The sequence below is a fragment of the Puma concolor genome, chromosome E3 (genome assembly GCF_028749965.1).
Source record: "Puma concolor isolate L17-30 chromosome E3, mPumCon1.1.hap2, whole genome shotgun sequence".
NCBI lineage: Eukaryota > Metazoa > Chordata > Mammalia > Carnivora > Felidae > Puma > Puma concolor.
Genome location: NC_141682.1, coordinates 20,128,400 through 20,145,246, shown reverse-complemented (window position 1 = coordinate 20,145,246; position 16,847 = coordinate 20,128,400). Strand labels below are relative to the sequence as shown.

The 16,847-nt window shown below is 54.6% G+C and overlaps 1 protein-coding gene across 7 annotated transcripts in view; it reads right to left on the bottom strand.

Annotated features, from left to right (window-relative positions):
• Positions 1 to 1,584: 1,584 nt before the first annotated feature.
• The window catches only part of XPO6 (exportin 6), a 104,934-nt gene continuing 89,671 nt past the window's right edge, over positions 1,585 to 16,847 (bottom strand). For all 7 annotated transcript variants that reach the window (XM_086692602.1, XM_086692601.1, XM_086692605.1 and 4 more), the window contains exons 16-24: positions 16,658 to 16,804; positions 15,553 to 15,742; positions 10,795 to 10,950; positions 9,605 to 9,719; positions 9,250 to 9,421; positions 7,747 to 7,908; positions 5,080 to 5,178; positions 4,717 to 4,947; positions 1,585 to 2,286 (exon numbers count right to left, since the gene is read on the bottom strand). In XM_086692602.1, coding sequence (XP_086548728.1) covers positions 2,185 to 2,286; positions 4,717 to 4,947; positions 5,080 to 5,178; positions 7,747 to 7,908; positions 9,250 to 9,421; positions 9,605 to 9,719; positions 10,795 to 10,950; positions 15,553 to 15,742; positions 16,658 to 16,804 — 1,374 coding nt within the window. In that variant the 3' untranslated portion in view covers positions 1,585 to 2,184. The remainder of the gene's footprint in view (positions 2,287 to 4,716; positions 4,948 to 5,079; positions 5,179 to 7,746; positions 7,909 to 9,249; positions 9,422 to 9,604; positions 9,720 to 10,794; positions 10,951 to 15,552; positions 15,743 to 16,657; positions 16,805 to 16,847) is intronic.

The window sequence follows — 16,847 nt, the reverse complement described above, 5'->3', positions numbered from 1 at the left end:
CCCAGACTCTGCTTGCACACCTCCAGGGACGGGAGCTCACTACAATGCACACAGCTGGGGCCACGTCCAGCAGAATTGGAACAAAAACCCCCCATCTGGGCCCACCTTACTCCCCACGGCCTCTCCTCTCCCACCCCAAATCCTGCCTCGAGTTCTGTCCAAGGGTACAGCTCTCGGGCGGCAGACCCCATCCCTTCACCCCTTCCATCTGCAAGGCATTCAAAAAGCCCTTTCATTGGCTCAGGCACAGACCACACTCTGGCCTCCCCTCACGGGCAGGTGAGGTGGTATTTATAGCCCAGGAATAATTGGATGTTAATTCTTTTCTGCAAAAGAGCGACTGGAGTTTCAATTTCCTCCCCTCCGAACTCTGAAGTGGGGCTAGCTGTAACTGGGAGGCCGTGACCGACACGGAGCAAGGGGCCACATCATGCGCACGCGGGCACACACACGTACCACCCAGGGCCCCCGGGCCCCTCACCCCTGCAAGTGGTCCTTGTAAAGGCCTCAGAAGTAGAAGCCCTTCCTCCCCAGTCCTACCAACAAACCAGTGGCCACTCTCACTTTGGGTGCGCAAGCCTCTTCCTGCCAGGTGTGGGATTCCACGTTAGAATCTAGCCGAGTCCAGGGGCGCCTGTCTGGCTCGGTCAGTGGAACCTGAGGCTTTTCATCTTGGGAGTTGTAGGTTCGAGCCCCATGCTGGGTGTAGAGATTACTTAAAAATAAAATTAAAGGGGCGCCTGGGTGGCTCAGTCAGTTAAGCGACCAACTTCAGCTCAGGTCATGATCTCACACTCCTCCTTGAGTTCGAGCCCCGTGTCGGGCTCTGTGCTGACAGCTCGGAGCCTGGAGCCTGCTTCCGATTCTGTGTCTCCCTCTCTCTCTGCCCCTCCCCTGCTCATGCTCTGTCTGTTTCAAAAATAAATAAAAACATTTAAAAAATTAAACATTTTAAAAAAATTAGATTAAAAAAAAATGTTGTCTAGTGCCGTCAGACTGGTCGCTATGACCCTCAAGGCAGGAGGAGCTGCTGACACGCTATCCCAGAAACTTCCAGACAAGAACCACTTCCACACGCAAATAGCGGCCGGGCAAGGCCCAGCTCTGACGCACCAACCGGCCCGAGGGCCACCCCGCTACAGCCTCCCTCCTCTCCCCTGCGATCACTGCCTCTCAGATGAGCCACCTGTTGAGACTTCCGCCTCTCTGCTGACCTCAGGCGAGACTTTGGGCCACAGAGGGGCAACTCCTGCCTGGGTGTCTAGAAAGGATCCATTCTCGAGGAGGAGAGGAATGAATGGGATCCCGTGCCTGAGGAGCAGGGGTGGTGGACCCCAGTGGACTCCACCCCCACCCCCGCCACCAGGTGACCTGTAAGAGCCAGCTCCTGCCCTCCGCCCCAGAGAACCGGGGGTCCCGTGTCCTTCGGCTGCTTCACTGAGAGGCTGTCCAGGCGGCCCTCCTGTGTGTGCGCTCCCCCGGCACAGTCCCACGCCCCTCACCGCCCTGCTCCGCACCAGGATGTCCTCCACCCGCACGCTGGCCCAGGGAGGCCCCGAGTGGAAAGACGCTCCCTGACCGGCGTTTCTATAACAACAACATAAGCATTTTATTTTTCATTAAGCTTCTTAGTTTCTTAGTATCACAATGGAATGATGAGAAAACGGGAACAAAAACCCACGAGTCTGCGAATCTCTGACAAAACGCAGAGACTTCAAGGCAATCGGAGGGGAGGGCGGGAGAGGCTGGGCAGAAGTGCCCAGATAGTCTCGCATCAGGCCTCTCCGCCGCCGGCCGGGCGGGGTGGGTGGGGGCGGAATGGTGAGAAGGTGACACTGTCACGAGCGGTCCCCGGCGCTTCTGCCTCACGGCTGGTGTCCTCGGGAGGTGCGCGGACGGCCCACAGGATTCCCCAGGGCCTCCCTGGTGCCTGGGCGCACGAGCCCCCCGCCGGCCCCTGACGTCCGGGGGCACCCCAGCCAGCGCTGAGGGGCACCCCGAAGCCAGGTCAGCTGGGTGGGCGGCGGGAGGGGGGCGTGGAGGAGCGGGGGGCAGGCAGCCGGTCAGGGTGTGGGAATCCGAGGAGCGGCGAGGCCCGTGAGGGGGCGCCTGTGGCGGCGGGCAGAGGGCGGAGGCGGTGCAGGCGCGGCAGCAGCAGGTGTGTCCCGTGGCGGGCGGCCGCGCCTAAAGCTTCACAGTGCCGGGGGGCAGGCTGTCGTTGCACAGTCTGTAGTAGCGCAGGTCGTTGACCAGCCTGTGCACGTTCTGGGTGAACGAGGGCAGGTCCTGGAAGGCAGGGGCACAGCTGCAGCCCAGCCCCACCCCGCACCCCGGCTCACCCCCAGCCCCCGCCACTTCCGTCCCAGCACGCTCGAACCTTCTACGCCTCCTAGCACCCTCCTCGCACCGTGTCAGCACAGGCGCTGCGGGAGAGCCAGAAGCGGAGCGAACGCCCCCCTGGCGCTCCCCATGTGCAGGCCTGCGCATCCGCTCAGGGACCCACCCCCTCGAACCCCACCCAAGTGCGCGACGCACGGTGCGTTCACACCACCGTCGTAAGGGTGAGGACAGCGAAGCGCAGAGCGATCGCGGAACTTGCCCCAGGTTACACAGAAAGCAGGGAGGGGGTCCAGACCGGACTCGCTCGTGCACTGGGGCACGCGTGCCAATGCACACCTCTCCTTCGCCACGGCCAAGCCACGTCCACAGAGTCCACCCCCGCCCGGGCCCCAGGCGGGCCCGACCAGTCAGCAGGGACGCATCGGCGGCACCCACGGGCTGCAGACACCCACCGAGAGGGCCCCTCGCAGCCGGAACCCAGACCCCACCAGAGGCCACAAGAGCACCGGGGGTCAGCCCCCTCATCTTCAGGCCGGGATCACCGGTGGCCAGAGCACAGGTCCAAATGCGGAGTGACCCCAACGGTGCCTGCCACAGAGCGAGTGTGCACGCCTTCTGAAAGCCCAGTGGCAGGGCGGGTTCCGGAAACGGCTGAAGCCACCGACAGCTCCCTCGCCCACCCACGCCTCCCCCCGCTAATCTGTCCTCTTCGGCCTCCGCTCAAAGCCTGCCTCTTCTAAAAAGGCCCCAGCTGCCCAGGCCAGCACCCCTGCTCATTGCTGTCGAGCCGCCCTCGGCTCCCCCTGTGCGTGGGCAGTACACACCGGCTCCCGAGTGAGAAGGCCCAGCCGAGGGATCCTGCTTCCCGGCTCTAGCGTTCCCGGGCTCTGAACTGCTAACTAACGGCTGACCCTGCGGAGCCTGGGCTCATCTGTGAAATAGGATTAACGACAAGACCTGTATACGTTTCAGAAGGCTGCTGGAAGGCTCACGAGAGCTGGGACATGTGACGTGGCCGGCCCGGCGTCATCCACGGAGGGCGCCGCCGCCTGTCTTCCCAGGGAGGCTCCTCTGAAGCAGGGAGGGACTGAGCCCCAACACCCTCTCCGGGGCCGAGAGGCAGCCAACTTCAGGTACAGAGGGAACTGGTGAGTGGAGGCACTGATTCCTTCACTCATCCTCCAGAAAACAAACCAAGGGGTGTCTCTTAGATCAGTGGCTCCCAAATGCCAAATTCAAATTTCCTGGGGGAGGATACAAGAATATGTTCCTGTGTGTTTCATAAGCATCCCAGGTGCACTGATGCATATATAGATTTGGAAGCCCGGCTTTCAATCGAGAAGTTGGCTGACAATGACATCACTAGAAACTGACAGTTAAATATCAGGATGTGGTCTCCAGGAAAAGGAAGGAAAAATACCCAAGTGGCTGAAGTGAACTTTAAGAAAAAGTTTAGGAGGGAACAAGACATCCCAGAAAGATTCCAAGACAAGGGAAAACAGGACCTGAGTCTAAGAAAGCACTATCCTGACACACGTCACAGATGAGACGGGCAAGCGGTGAGAGGAGTCTGCTCCAGCGAGAGCGATGTGTAAATCTGAACACTAAAGGGGAACCGTGGGCAGGCTGCTCCAGGGTGGGAGGCAAGGCAGGGACGCATGAGGACGTGGGAGAACGATTTCGTTTTGCCATGTGTCAGGTGGTGAAGGACGAAAAGGACTTGTTCCGTGGGAAGAGTTCCAGGAAAAGCCTACCGGGCAAGCGAAGAAACCTAACGGCTGAGAGAGGAAGCAGGGCAGGTGAGTGCCCAGGAGGGAGGCGCCGGGACAGAAGCCGGGTGCCATGGGACCCGGACACACGGGCAGCGCTGGCTCCGTGTGCACCCACAGCCACACAAGGTGCTGCACAGGGGGCCACAGAGCCCACCCTCCCACCACGTTCCCTGAGCGGGCAGCAAGGGGGACAAGGGGGTGTGCTGCAGGGGCTTCTCCGAGGACCCGGCAGCAGGTCAGCCCACACGGAACCGGGAGGCCTGGGGAGAGCCCAGGGGCCCATCTCGAACTCTGGGGACTCAGAGACTCCTGAGCACCAGTCTTCGCAGCCTGTCTGCGAGTTCACGACCCGTGAGGGAACAGTGTCCGGATCCCGGGGGAGAAGCACAAAGAAGCTGAGGCAGTCGGACTGCTGGGGCCGGGGCCCAGGGGCTGACGTGAAGAACACACACCGGGGGAGGCGTGTGCCCCTGCGTCCAGCCGCGGCAACAAGTCGTTCAGGAGCCACCGGCGGGTACAGACCACTGCCCCTTCCTCCCTGAGCAGGCCCCAGGCGTGAGAGCCCTGGCCCGTACTCCCTTTAGCCTGGCCTCTCTCTCCTCACCCGATCCATCTTGAAATTCCGCCCCAGCACATTTTTCTGGTTGGCATCCACACCATCACAGCTGGTCAGAAACTCTGGGAGGAAGGCTGCAAAGAAGCCGTCAAAGTCCACAGAGGCCATGTTGTAAATGGCAATGCCGATCTCCTCCTGCAGAAGGTCGTGGGACTTGTGAACCAGGACCTGTAGCAGCACGTTCACAAACTGAAACAGCATGGTGGTCCGGAAGATCTTCTGCAGACAGAGAGGCCTGGGTAAGCCAGGGCACGAGGGCCCGCTCTGCCCCTGGGGCCTTGAGGAGGGTGGGACTCCACCCGCCCCCGGGGCAGCTCTGACGAAGGGCCCTTCCTGAGAGGGGGCACTGACCTTGTGGTATAGCTTCTGCTTGGTGTTGAGAGTCTCCAAGTAGAAGAGATTTTGTTTAAATAGGTGGATATCAGGCTGGAGAAAGGACTGTCCGAAAGCCTAGAAATAAGACCACTGTGTTATAAGCACCATTTAAACCACCTCAGACCAGGCCCTCAAGGGCCCCCGCCCCACACCAAAAGAATGGGCGTGCCACAGGCAGTTCCTCATGCCCACCGCAGGGCTAGGGTATCCACTGCCTTGATTCTTCTGCTCAGATCTTGGAATGTTCCTGTGTAGCCTTAGCTCTTTTTTTTTTTTTTAATGTTTATTTGGGCGGGGGGGGGGGGGGGGGGGGGAATGCACGAGTCGGGGAGGAACAGAGAGACGGAGACACAGAATCCAAAGCAGGCTCCAGGCTCTGAGTTCTGACACCAGGCTCGAACTCACAAGCGGTGAGATCATGACCTGAGCCGAAGTCGGACGCTTAACTAACTGAGCCACCCAGGCGCCCCTAGTCTTAGCTCTTAAGTCCTCCCCACTGGGCCTCACTTCACATCTTGGTTTCACCTTGGCCTTTTGGAATAAACCTCCAGATCCCTTCATGGATTCTGCCTGTGTAGCGAGAAGCTGCCCACCCTCTCCTCGGCGTCCCAGCTCTTATAAACCACAAATCCTGGGAGGCTCCTTCAACCAGCTGCCTCTGCTTGGGGTTAAGCAACAGCAAAGTTTTAAACTGCTTTGTAATTTCTGGGCTATGAGCTATTAGTTCAAGGACAAAAAGAAACGCCCCCCCAGACCTGACCAAAACCACTCCCAAGCTGATGACGTATAAGCCCCCACCCCTAACAAGCTGCTGATTGCTCCGTCATTCTGACCCCAGGCCCCTGAGCTACAAGAAGGGGGTCTTATAATGCCTGCTACAGCAGTGACATCTCCATGATGCCCAATGTTTTATTTACTTTTTTACGTTGGGTTTACTGTAGTGTGACACAGAAAAACTCCCTCTTTCGGGGTGCACTGCTGTGTGACTGGTACAGGGTCATCTAACCACCATGACAATCAAAACACACATTTCCATCTCCCCCCACCCCCCAAAAGTGTCCCTGGTGTCTCCATTAGTAGTCAGCCTTCTCCCCTGCCCCTGGGCGACCACTGCTCATTCTCGGTCCCTCCAGTTTTGCCTTTTCCAGAATGTTATATGATGTAATGGAATCATATGGCATGTAGCCTTTTGGGTCTGGCTTCTCACCCAGCACAACGTGACCTATATTGGTGTTGGTGTAAGAATGTTCCTTTTTACTGTCAAGTAGCAGTCCATTATATGTGTGTGCCTCAGTTTACCCACTCACCAGATGATGGATATCTGGATTCTCTCCAGATTTGGGCAATTATGAAAAAAGCCACTATAAATACCTGTGGACACGTGGCATGAATATGTTTTCATTTATCTTAAGTAAAATGCTTAGACGTAGGATTGTTGGTCAGGAAACTGCCAGACTGTGAAGCCATCTTCCAAACTGGTTTTTACCAGTCCCGAGCAGGGGGCCAGCCATCACCAAGAAGGCTTAAAAGCAAGGCTGAAGAGGGGGATAGGAGGGGAGCAAACACTTGAATACTCCACACCCAAGGCCCCACCGGGGACAGAAGGGCAGCAGGAGACCAGGCGTAGGGCTCGTGCTCATCCAGACTCTCCACACTGGGAGCATGTGCCCGTGTGCCGACTGGGGCCTAAAGGGGGTAAGGGGAGAATCCCTCTGCCCATGCTGTGAAGAAAACCCTGCACTGAAACAAACAAAAGGAGAACCCTCTACTCCAACCTAGGCTTAGAACAAAAAGTTCTACGATCCAGTGCAGAATGAGGATAGTGCCGGAAAGCAGCCACGAGGCAGCCTGGCCGCCCTAGCCTCCCACGGCGGGAGACCACTTGCTTCACAGGGCGGTGTTCCACCAGAATAGTGCGGTACGGGCCAGAATGATCTTTTTTTTTTTTTTTTTTTTTTACTTTATTTATTTATTTATTTATTTGTTTATTTATTTATTTATTTATTTATTTTAATGTTTTATTTATTTTTGAGACAGAGAGAGAGCATGAGCAGGGGAGGGGCAGACAGAGAGCGAGACACAGAATCCAAACAGGCTCCAGGCTCCGAGCTGTCAGCACAGAGCCCGACGCGGGGCTTGAACTCACGAGCCGCGAGATCATGACCTGAGCCGAAGTCGGACGCTCAACTGACTGAGCCACTCAGACGCCCCCTGAATGACCTTTTAAAAATGCAGATCACTGGGTCCCTCTCCAAGGGGGAGTCTCCCCAAGAGACTCCACTCAGCTCCCAGTCAAGGAGGCATCAACAGCTGTGCTGACGGCAGGCAGTCCCCTCACACTTGGGAAACACAAGTGCCAGCTGCTGAGCATACGCTAACTCATCCAACCTCACAATAAACCCATCAGATAAGCAGCATTCTCCCCACTTGATAGATGGGAGAGACTGGGGCTCCAAGAAGTTAATTAACTTCCTAGGTCGCAAGATGTAGTAACCAAGCTTCGACCCAAGACGACCTGGCTTCCCCATATGTCAGGGAAGCAAACCAAGGGACGGCCAGCCAGTGGCCCCAGCTGGTGTCCAGGATGAGGCCTGTTCGTCCCGGGATCACAAGGCAGCCTCACCGGCTTTTCCAGCACATTACCTGCATGATGGCACTGAACTGAGGCTCATTCTCCATCTGCTCCTCAGCGATCCCCCTCTGGACACTGGCCAGGACAGTGGACTTGAAGAAGTACCTCCAGTTGTGATGGAGCGTCCGGAACAGGAGCTCAAACAGCTCAGCCTTCACATCAGGGGAGGGGCGCTGTGGAGACACACAGACCCTCAAACCTTCCCTTCCTGTGGCTCAGGGGGGCCACTCACAGCCTCGGCTCCGAGCAGCAAGGAGGCCCAGGCAACGCCTGATAACAGCAAGCAGAGTGTCAGTGTCCCCCGACACTGCCGTCTGGTCCAGTCCCCTTCAGGCCAGCAGTTCAAACCAGGTGTATTTCCGCAGAGACACGATGCCCGGGCCAGTGCCAGGGTCGGTGCCCTTTTTCTGAGGGAAACCCTCAGCCCTCTAAGCCGGGAAAAAACGGCTACCAGATGGCAAAGCAATGAGCAATATAGGTTTCCTGTTTAGAAAGCAGCTGATCCGATCTGTCACCTCTTCTTGGCTGTGTTGTTCCTTCCCCCAGGATAAAAACCGCTGTCCCAGCTAACCTGCTGACCCCATGCAAGACAAGTAAGAAGCTTTAAAGGCAGTTTTGCCGTCTACAGAAGAGGAGTCACAGAGCACCTGGAAGGCACAGAAAGCAGCGTCAGGGGACCTCGGAGGAGGCAGCGTGTGGTGCTGAGCGCTCTCTGGGCCTGTGTCCCCGGTCACCGGCAGCAGGGTTCTGGGAGGAGGGGAGGCTCAGCAGTATTTTCTAACTGAACCAAAAATCTCCAAGTCATTGGAGGGCATGCCAGGTCACGGTATTCCAGATGTCTCTGTAGAATTCAAAACTGTAAGCCCCAGATATATTTAATTCAGCCTTGATTAAAATTAAATTGGGACCAGAGGGCACGAGCTCCCATGGCAGGAATCCTTACAGGGCCCAAGCGTGTTTAACGATGCAAAGCAACTCACTCACTTAAGCCTTAGTTGGGGGACTTAAAAAGGTTAGCTCTTACTTAACTATCACATAAAATTTAGTTAAATTCACACTTATTCTGGATCTTGTCATGCTGAATGTAGGTTTTCTAAGGATGTGGAGTGTTTCTTTAACAACAAAACTTTTACATGGTTCCAAGCACTGGCCTCGTATCCTTGAGACCGGTGCATGGGCTTACTAGTATGTCTTAACAAGTACGTCTTGTTACGGTGTTTGCCGGAGAAAACCACGTATTCACCTAAAGTTAGAAGCTATTTGCCACGGAGGCTGATCTTACTCGCCGACCAGCCTCGCACTTAACCTGCTGTGTTTTCCCTAGACTAGTTCCAATTAACTCGACCAATGAAAAAAGACTGGACCAAGCTAAAGGCATTCTTTCCTGGAAAAAATTATTTTACAGAAAAATAACTAACAAGCGAGCTTTAAAACACTGCATTTTCTTCACTATCTCGTTCCCTCCTCGGCTGCAGAAGCGAGGCAGCACAGGGGACCACCCCAGCCCCTCATACCTCGGCAATGATGGGGTACACCTGCTCCATGCACAGGGAGATGATGCTGGGGAGAAAAGGCTTGAACACCTGGCCAGGCTCCTGGACCACCACCTGCAGGATCTTCAGGAACTTCTCCACCACCCGGCAGCCAGTGCTGCCTTCATGGAGGATGCTCTCAGCCAGCTGTTCTCTGCAGACAAGGGGAAGCACGCAGTAGCCAAAGAAATGCTCTCTGGGGGGGCCAGCATGAAAACCAATGCTCACGGCAAGTGAAGAGAAAGGAGCAGAAAGTCCTAGGTTTTGTGGCCAGCCCCACCCCTCCTTGTCCCCTGGGAGTCTGGAAGCCACGGACAGCGGGTTTGTGGTTGGTTACCTGGTAAACATGTTGAGGAAGGTCTGGATGATCTGCTCCGTGAAAGGCACGCCCATCTGTACTCTAAGGCCTCGGAACAGAGTGAGGAAGAAGCTCAGCATCTCGTCAGTCACATCTAAGCAGAGGCACAAAGCGAAAGGTCAGAGGCGCGAGCACACGAGGGTAAGTGGAAGCCCGGGGCCTGGCTGACCTCCTTTTTTCAATCTGCACTATCCTCTCTCCCGAAGGCTTCCTGCTGGAAGAAATTTCCCCAACACCATCGGAGCCGTGATGCAAAGCGGGAGATGACTGAGGACATGCTGGGACGACGGCTCTGGCCTCGCGAACCTCTGGCTCACAACGGCTCACTAGAGGAAGCGAAGGTCACCTCGAAGCCTCCCTCGCCAGCCGGCATCCAGCGACACCGAGTTTTCACTGCAGGTGGGCCATTTTGTGCTCACGCTGACGGAGCGATTCAACCGGGTCAACACCTGAGTGCTTCTGCCATTTGGCTCTCTGATCACTAATCCCCGCACTTGGGTCAGAGGTTAAGTGGCTGAAAATGGATAATGACTGTGTATTCAGGATGCGTGGCCCTCTATTATTAATGGTCCATTATCATTAATGGACCAATAATGGGACTAATTGCCGAAAACGTTGGTTACGTTTCCTCCGGCTCCACTGGCAGATCTCAACAATCTCGTACAGTGTTCTGGCTCTAACCTCACACACTCCGCTTACAAGAGGCAATCAGTGAATGCTTGCTGACTGACAGGCCCCAATAGTCCTCTCCGAAGACTGACGAGGCTGCTGTAAACGCTCTCCCGAGAGCCAGAAAGAGCCTCTATCGGGTGAGGGAAGGAACCAGGTCGGCAAAACCCACCTTGCCATCTAAGGAAATATGCGGCACTCGTGGGAAAAAGTTCCTTCCCCTCCTTTACAGACCCCCTGCACCTCATCCACTCGTGGCCACGCTGGGAGAAGGAAAAGACTTAGAAGCGAGCCCCAGGTAGACGCCCCAAGTGACTCCGGGCCACACGACACAGGCGCAAGGCCCAGGTGAGGGCTCCACGGGGCCTCAGCCCCTCTCCCCTGCCATGAGCGTCCCTGCCCTCTGCCTTCAGAACCCGGGCCCGCACCGCCAGCTCCTTGTGTTCTGTCGAGCCGAGCAGTCGCTGTGGGCCTTGCAGGCACCTGCCAGCAGCTCCTACCTGACTGGTGGATAAAAGCTGGAAAGAGGGCCAGGGAGACTTGCACAGATTCCTGCAGCGACTGGTAGCAGATCTGCCGGGACTTGGTGGACTCCCCGGAGATGCTGTCCACGATGTCTTCTAAGACACTGAGCGTCTGGTGGATAATCACTTTGGCTGCAAATCGAGATTCAGTGCATGTTATGACTTGTCGGAAGATAAAGCAGGGGGCCGGGGAATACCCGGGAGGGGGCGAGATTCGCAGAAGTATTCGGAGGGCAATCGCAGAAACCCTGCTGAACGAACACAAGTCTCTCTTCATGGGCTTCTCCACCTCTCCCGTCTCTCTCTCCCTACACCCTCTTCTTTCTTTTTTTTTTCCACCAGGACTCTGGCTGCCTGCTTGCTCAGATTTTTGCCTCTCTTCTGCCTCTGTCCACCAGAAACAAGGCCACCCAGAGGAAAAGATAAAACGTGGCCCCCAGTTAGGTGTCTAGATTCTAAGACGGTGAACAGACGGGTGAGACTGGGCGTCCCAAGGTAATCACCCCAGGCGAGAATGGACGGATGCAGATCCGACACCCCTTCCACCCGACGTGTACCTCCCCGCCTGGCGGGACAGCAGCACCCCGCTGGCCCACCTACTGCTGCTACGTTCATGAATAAACTGCCTGTTCGCCCCTTATCCTACTGGGCCTGGGGCCTGACAATATATATGATTATTATGGTATCATATGATGTTATCAACAACATACACTTCTAATGAGACCCTGATGTAAACACGATGCCTTCAGGGAACACAGAGAAAGCAGAGGTGGTGGCCAGCAAATGGGCAGGAGCTCAGAGGACACGGAAAGGGCCCTGATCAGAGGTGCCGGATAGGAATCACAGACGGGCACTTGACGGCCCTACACCCAGACAGGCTCCTTGTCAGTACACCGGGAATAGCCAACAGCCCCACCTTCACGGGGCTGCCGCGAGGATGAGAGACAAGGTTGAGAACGTGTCTAGCCCAGTGCCTGGCACATCGGAAGGTCCAGCACAGGGAAGCTGTCACCATTCCTCAGCACTGGTGGGGCTGGCTCCTCCCCTTAGACACGGAGCTTCCCACCAGCTGCCCTAAGAAGCACCCCCATGGCTCAGCCTGAGCTCAGCAGACTCAACGCTGGCAGAGCTCCAGAGGGCGGAACCAGAGCTGGGCTGAGGGCTGGCCTCTACCTGGTGGGGCTCCCTGGGTTGCCCTGGCCCCTCAAGCTCACCAGCCTCTGCGGCGGCTGAAGCAGCTTCCAGAGAAACGTAAAGCAGAAGGAATAGATGCTCTAGAGGAGCAGGTTTGACTCCTGACTCCACTAGATTCTGTCTCCTCATCTGAAAACGTGGACAGAGAGAGACCACCACCTCACTCAAAGGACTGAGCATGAAAGAGAAGAATGGCTCACGACGGGCCTGCTTCTCTAACGGCCAGCCACGCGGACCTCGGCAAGTGCACACAGGGCACACGCATCCCATGGAAGGAGCCACTCCCTCACAGCTGCTACAAGGACCGGGAACAGGAAACTGCACTCGGGTCAGACGTTTCTCCAAGACAACACAAGGCACAGGGAAAGCAGTTTAGGGGGAAAAGCCAGTAGAGTTAAGAGACCAAAACTTGACCTCTGATGTGTAAGGAAACTGAAATAAGAACCAAAGCGTATTCACAAAAATGTGTAAGAGCAAATGGAAAGCACCGTTAAATATGTAGTAACAGGAGAGATACATAAAGTGTGATACCTTCCATGGAATAGGATGCTATCAAATCATTAAAAACAATGCTTTTCAGAACAAAGGGGTGATGTCGTGCAGGACAAGGATCTGGAAGCATTCAGAACCAGATCTGACTCCCGATCCCACCACCTTCTCTCTGATCCTGAGCAACCTACACCTGCTGAGCCTGGTGGGGGAGGGCGCTTCACAATGGAGAGACTGGCAGGCATTGCTCAAAGCAAGTGATCCCAGAGGGCATGCCAAAATGGGACACACAGAAGTGACACAACGGGAGGTACACATCATTGCCCAGGTGGTATTCACACCCCAACTGCTGGAAACAATCAGACAGAAAAGATTATGGGACATTTTACATGGAAATGGGTTTGGACTCTTCAAAACTGTCAATGTCAGAAGAAACAAAAAACCAGGAATACTTTTCTATATTAAAAGACTGAATAGGGGCACCTGTGGCTCAGTAGGTTGAGCGTCCAACACTTGATTTCAGCTCAGGTCTTGATCTCACAGTTCGTGAGATGGAACCCCATGTCGGACTCTGCACTCACGGTGCAGAGCCTGCTTGGGATTTTCTCTCACCCTCTCTCTCTGCCCCTCCCCCGCTTCTGCACTTGCTCTCTCAAATAAACAAACAAACAGAGATGTGACAACCAAACAGAACACAAGCTCCTTGACTGTATCTTGGACTTTTTAAGAAGCAAAAAAGGCCACTTTGGTAACACCTGGGGAAAACCTGAACATGGTCTATGTGTTAAATGACATTACCGTAATGTCACAACTTGGCTGTATTCATGGTGTTTGGGTTACAGGAGAGAACACCTTGTTCTCAAAGACAAAGGTTAAGGTGTCAAGGATAAAGTGTCGGTAACTTCCTTTATTTAAAGGGCTCTGCTAAAAAGAGGAAGTGTGTGGGGAGGTGGGAGGAAACACGAGTGTGGCAAAATACTAACAAGTGGTAAATCCTAGTGAAAGATACACGGTTGTTCCTTTGCTTCATCCTTCAACTATTCTGTAGGTTTGAAAACTTTTCAAAGTACTAAACTGGGACGGGAAAAAACACTCCAGGCCTGGATTTGATCACTTGCGGCAGGAGGAGAAGACGAACCTCACAGGGCTGCAGGGAGGACCGCACGACGTAACGTACATGAAGTTCTGGGACCCCGCCTGGCACGCAGCGAACACCCCACAGACATTACTCTGAGTCTGTGCACCGTGGGAACCATGGGTTCCATTCAGCAAATAGTTCCAGCAGGTGGTGGCACCCGCTCTGCAGTGAAGCCACGGCCGCGGAAGCGTATGCCCTGGCCGACGAAAAGTGAGCGGAGATACAAATGATGGGTGTCACCTGCAGACCAGTGCTTTAAGAGCCACTGCACAAGCCCCCACGTCCCTGTCCCCATGTAAGCACAGACTGCGGGGCGGCCTTCAGCGGCCTGGGTCGCTGAGTCGCCAGGAAAATAAGCAGGACGTTCTCCAACCCCCGTGGCCCCAGCCGAACACGCAGTGTGAGCGAGAAATACATCTTTCTCCTGGATTAAGCCACTACGCTTTGGGCACTGTTTGTTACCACAGGGCAAACCTACCCAACCCATGCTGGCTGACTGACATAAGCACGTGTAAAATAAAGAGACAAAAGACCACTAGATTTTCTGAAACACGACTCCACACTAGCTGTGTGTAACCCCTGCGCCAATGACTTCCTCTTACCCGAGTTTCCCCAGGGGTAAAATCAGGATAATCAACAGTGCCTAACTCGTAGGCTGATGTGGAAATTCAATGAATTAGTGAATGTAAAACACTGAGAACCAGGACCAGGCAAACACCGGACCGTGAAGGCTGGTGCCGGCTCGGCCGGAGGTGTGATGGCGGGGAGAGGACCGCCCAGGCAAGGGCCCAGCGCTCAGTACACCCTCACGAGCTCCGCTGCTCCCATGCAGCTCCAGAACTAGAAGACATACTTTTTATTTTTTTTTTTTTTTTTTTTTTTTTTTTTTTTTAACATTTATTTATTTTTGGGACAGAGAGAGACAGAGCATGAACGGGGGAGGGGCAGAGAGAGAGGGAGACAAAGAATCGGAAACAGGTTCCAGGCTCTGAGCCATCAGCCCAGAGCCCGGCGCGGGGCTCGAACTCACGGACCGCGAGATTGTGACCTGGCTGAAGTCGGACGCTTAACCGACTGCGCCACCCAGGCGCCCCTAGAAGACATACTTAAACAGAGAATAAGGGTGACAATGAGAGAATTAAAAGGGTGACTTTCTAAAATACTAAAACCAATGAGATTTAAGAGTTTTCCCCTTCTTTATACCATTCTAATATTTTTGTACAATAAGCATTATGGTAATGTCCCTGATTATGAAAATGTTTTTTTAAAAAATGCGGGTATTTATTGCTATTTTTAACATTTGTTGACATTCTATGAATGATGTTATCCAATAATGTTCCAATACTTTCTCACTGTGAAAATACTGTATTTTTTTAACATGTACTATAAAATTTGTACATCAGAGAAATCTGATGCCTTCTACTTGAACTGAGTTCTCTTGATTCATTTTTCTCTCCCTTTTTAATATAAATAATTAAACTTGAAGTGCCATTTGTGAAGATACCAAGTTCTTTCAAAGCCTCTGAAATACATGCATTTGGAGAAAGGTTAAAAATAGTTTCAAAAGACAGTTCTTAGATCTGCTCTTCCCAGTGAATTGCTTTGATTGCTTATATAAGTATCTGAAAAGGATCAGTCCCTGTACATTTTTTTATCCAAGGAAGGCACCGTTGACGGTTTACTTATTTTTGACATTTTAACTAAGAGAAGGGGTGTCCCACATTCAGGAAATAGGTCCAGCTGACGCGTTCACAGAATTCCACAGAGAAGCGGCTTCTACCGCCGAAGGCTGGCTCTCCCACTTTGCAGCTGAGGGACTACGGACAGATGAACGAATGCCTCATCGGCCACAAAGGAAGACAGCGCCTGGCCTACCTGTCTCCCCGGGCCGTCCCCGGCTCTGGGACACTTACTGTCATCCAGTGGCATCTTCCTCTGTGGGGCCGCAGCACTGGGTTTCAGATCGCGATAGTCCCGTGAGAGCGCGGAGATGAGGCTGGCGTGGTTCATGGAACGTACGGGCCACTGCTGCTCATTCTCAGGCAGGTTTGGCCACGGAAGCAGCAGGATGTTAGAGAGGGCTCGGCACACCAACACCTGAGCCTGGAAGAGACCACCCCCCCCGCCCCAGGTATCCATCAGAGGGTTAAGAGCAACAGCCGCGGCACCGGACGCAGCCTGGGCACCCAGGGCACACGTGGAGCTCAGGCCTCCGGGCTCCTTTCTCACAGGCTGGGCCTAAGGCTTCGGTCCAAATCTAAGGTAAGGCAGGGAGGAAAGTGAAAGTGAAGCAAAAACACCACGCCTCGGTCCAGCGCGTTCCAGGCCCCATCCTGGAATGTCATTTCCCGGTGCTGTCACTGCCCCTCTACTCTGGTACCTGCAGCATTACAGGGTGGGGGAGTCACAGTCACTGCAGACGCTCGGTCTAACCAGTCCCTTAGCTGCTGGCTCCCAACACCCTCAGAGGAGCCGCTGAGAACAGGGCTGAGAGAGAGAGAGAGAGGCTGCCGGAGAACCTCTTACGATCAGTGTGCCTTTGGTGCCAGGTCAAAAGCAATACTCTGCCACCCCGGGTGCGCCCAAGTAACTGCTCCGACTCCCCTCGGACACCACCTGTGTCTTGTTGGTTTTTAAACTTCCAGCCTGAGCCTCCTGAAGGATTTTGTGAAAATCCTTGTCTGGAGCTTCTCAACCCTAAGAAAACAAACGTAACAACGGACTGTTTTAAACCAAAAGGAATGCAAAGAAGACGCTGACACCAGCCAAATCGCTGGCTCTCAAAGCAGCGCCACCTCAGCACCTATCGGGAGGGTCTTTTACATCCTAATCTGCACACCGCCCGACTGCGTCGGGAAGGGCCTGACGACAGAGCACGGAGGCTGCCCTAAGTGCCACCTGGGAGGAAACCGTCTCTGGCGGCACAGCCCGTAAGCTCCGAGTGCGAAAGAAAGGCCAGACTCCTCTTGCTCAGCCTCACGGCTCCAGGGCCCATGCAGCGTGGCCCTGGGGTCTCACCTTATCGACGAGTCGCTGAGCAGAGGCATCGGTGATTCTGTTGAACACTTTCTGCACCGCGGGGATGCTGATCAGAAAGACAGGCCGCACGGTGGTGGCCAGTGAGACCAGTAAGTGGCACGCAGATAGCAGCAACTTGTCTTGGACCTGGAGACAGAAGAGAACGTGTCGGTTCACTAGCTCTCCCGCG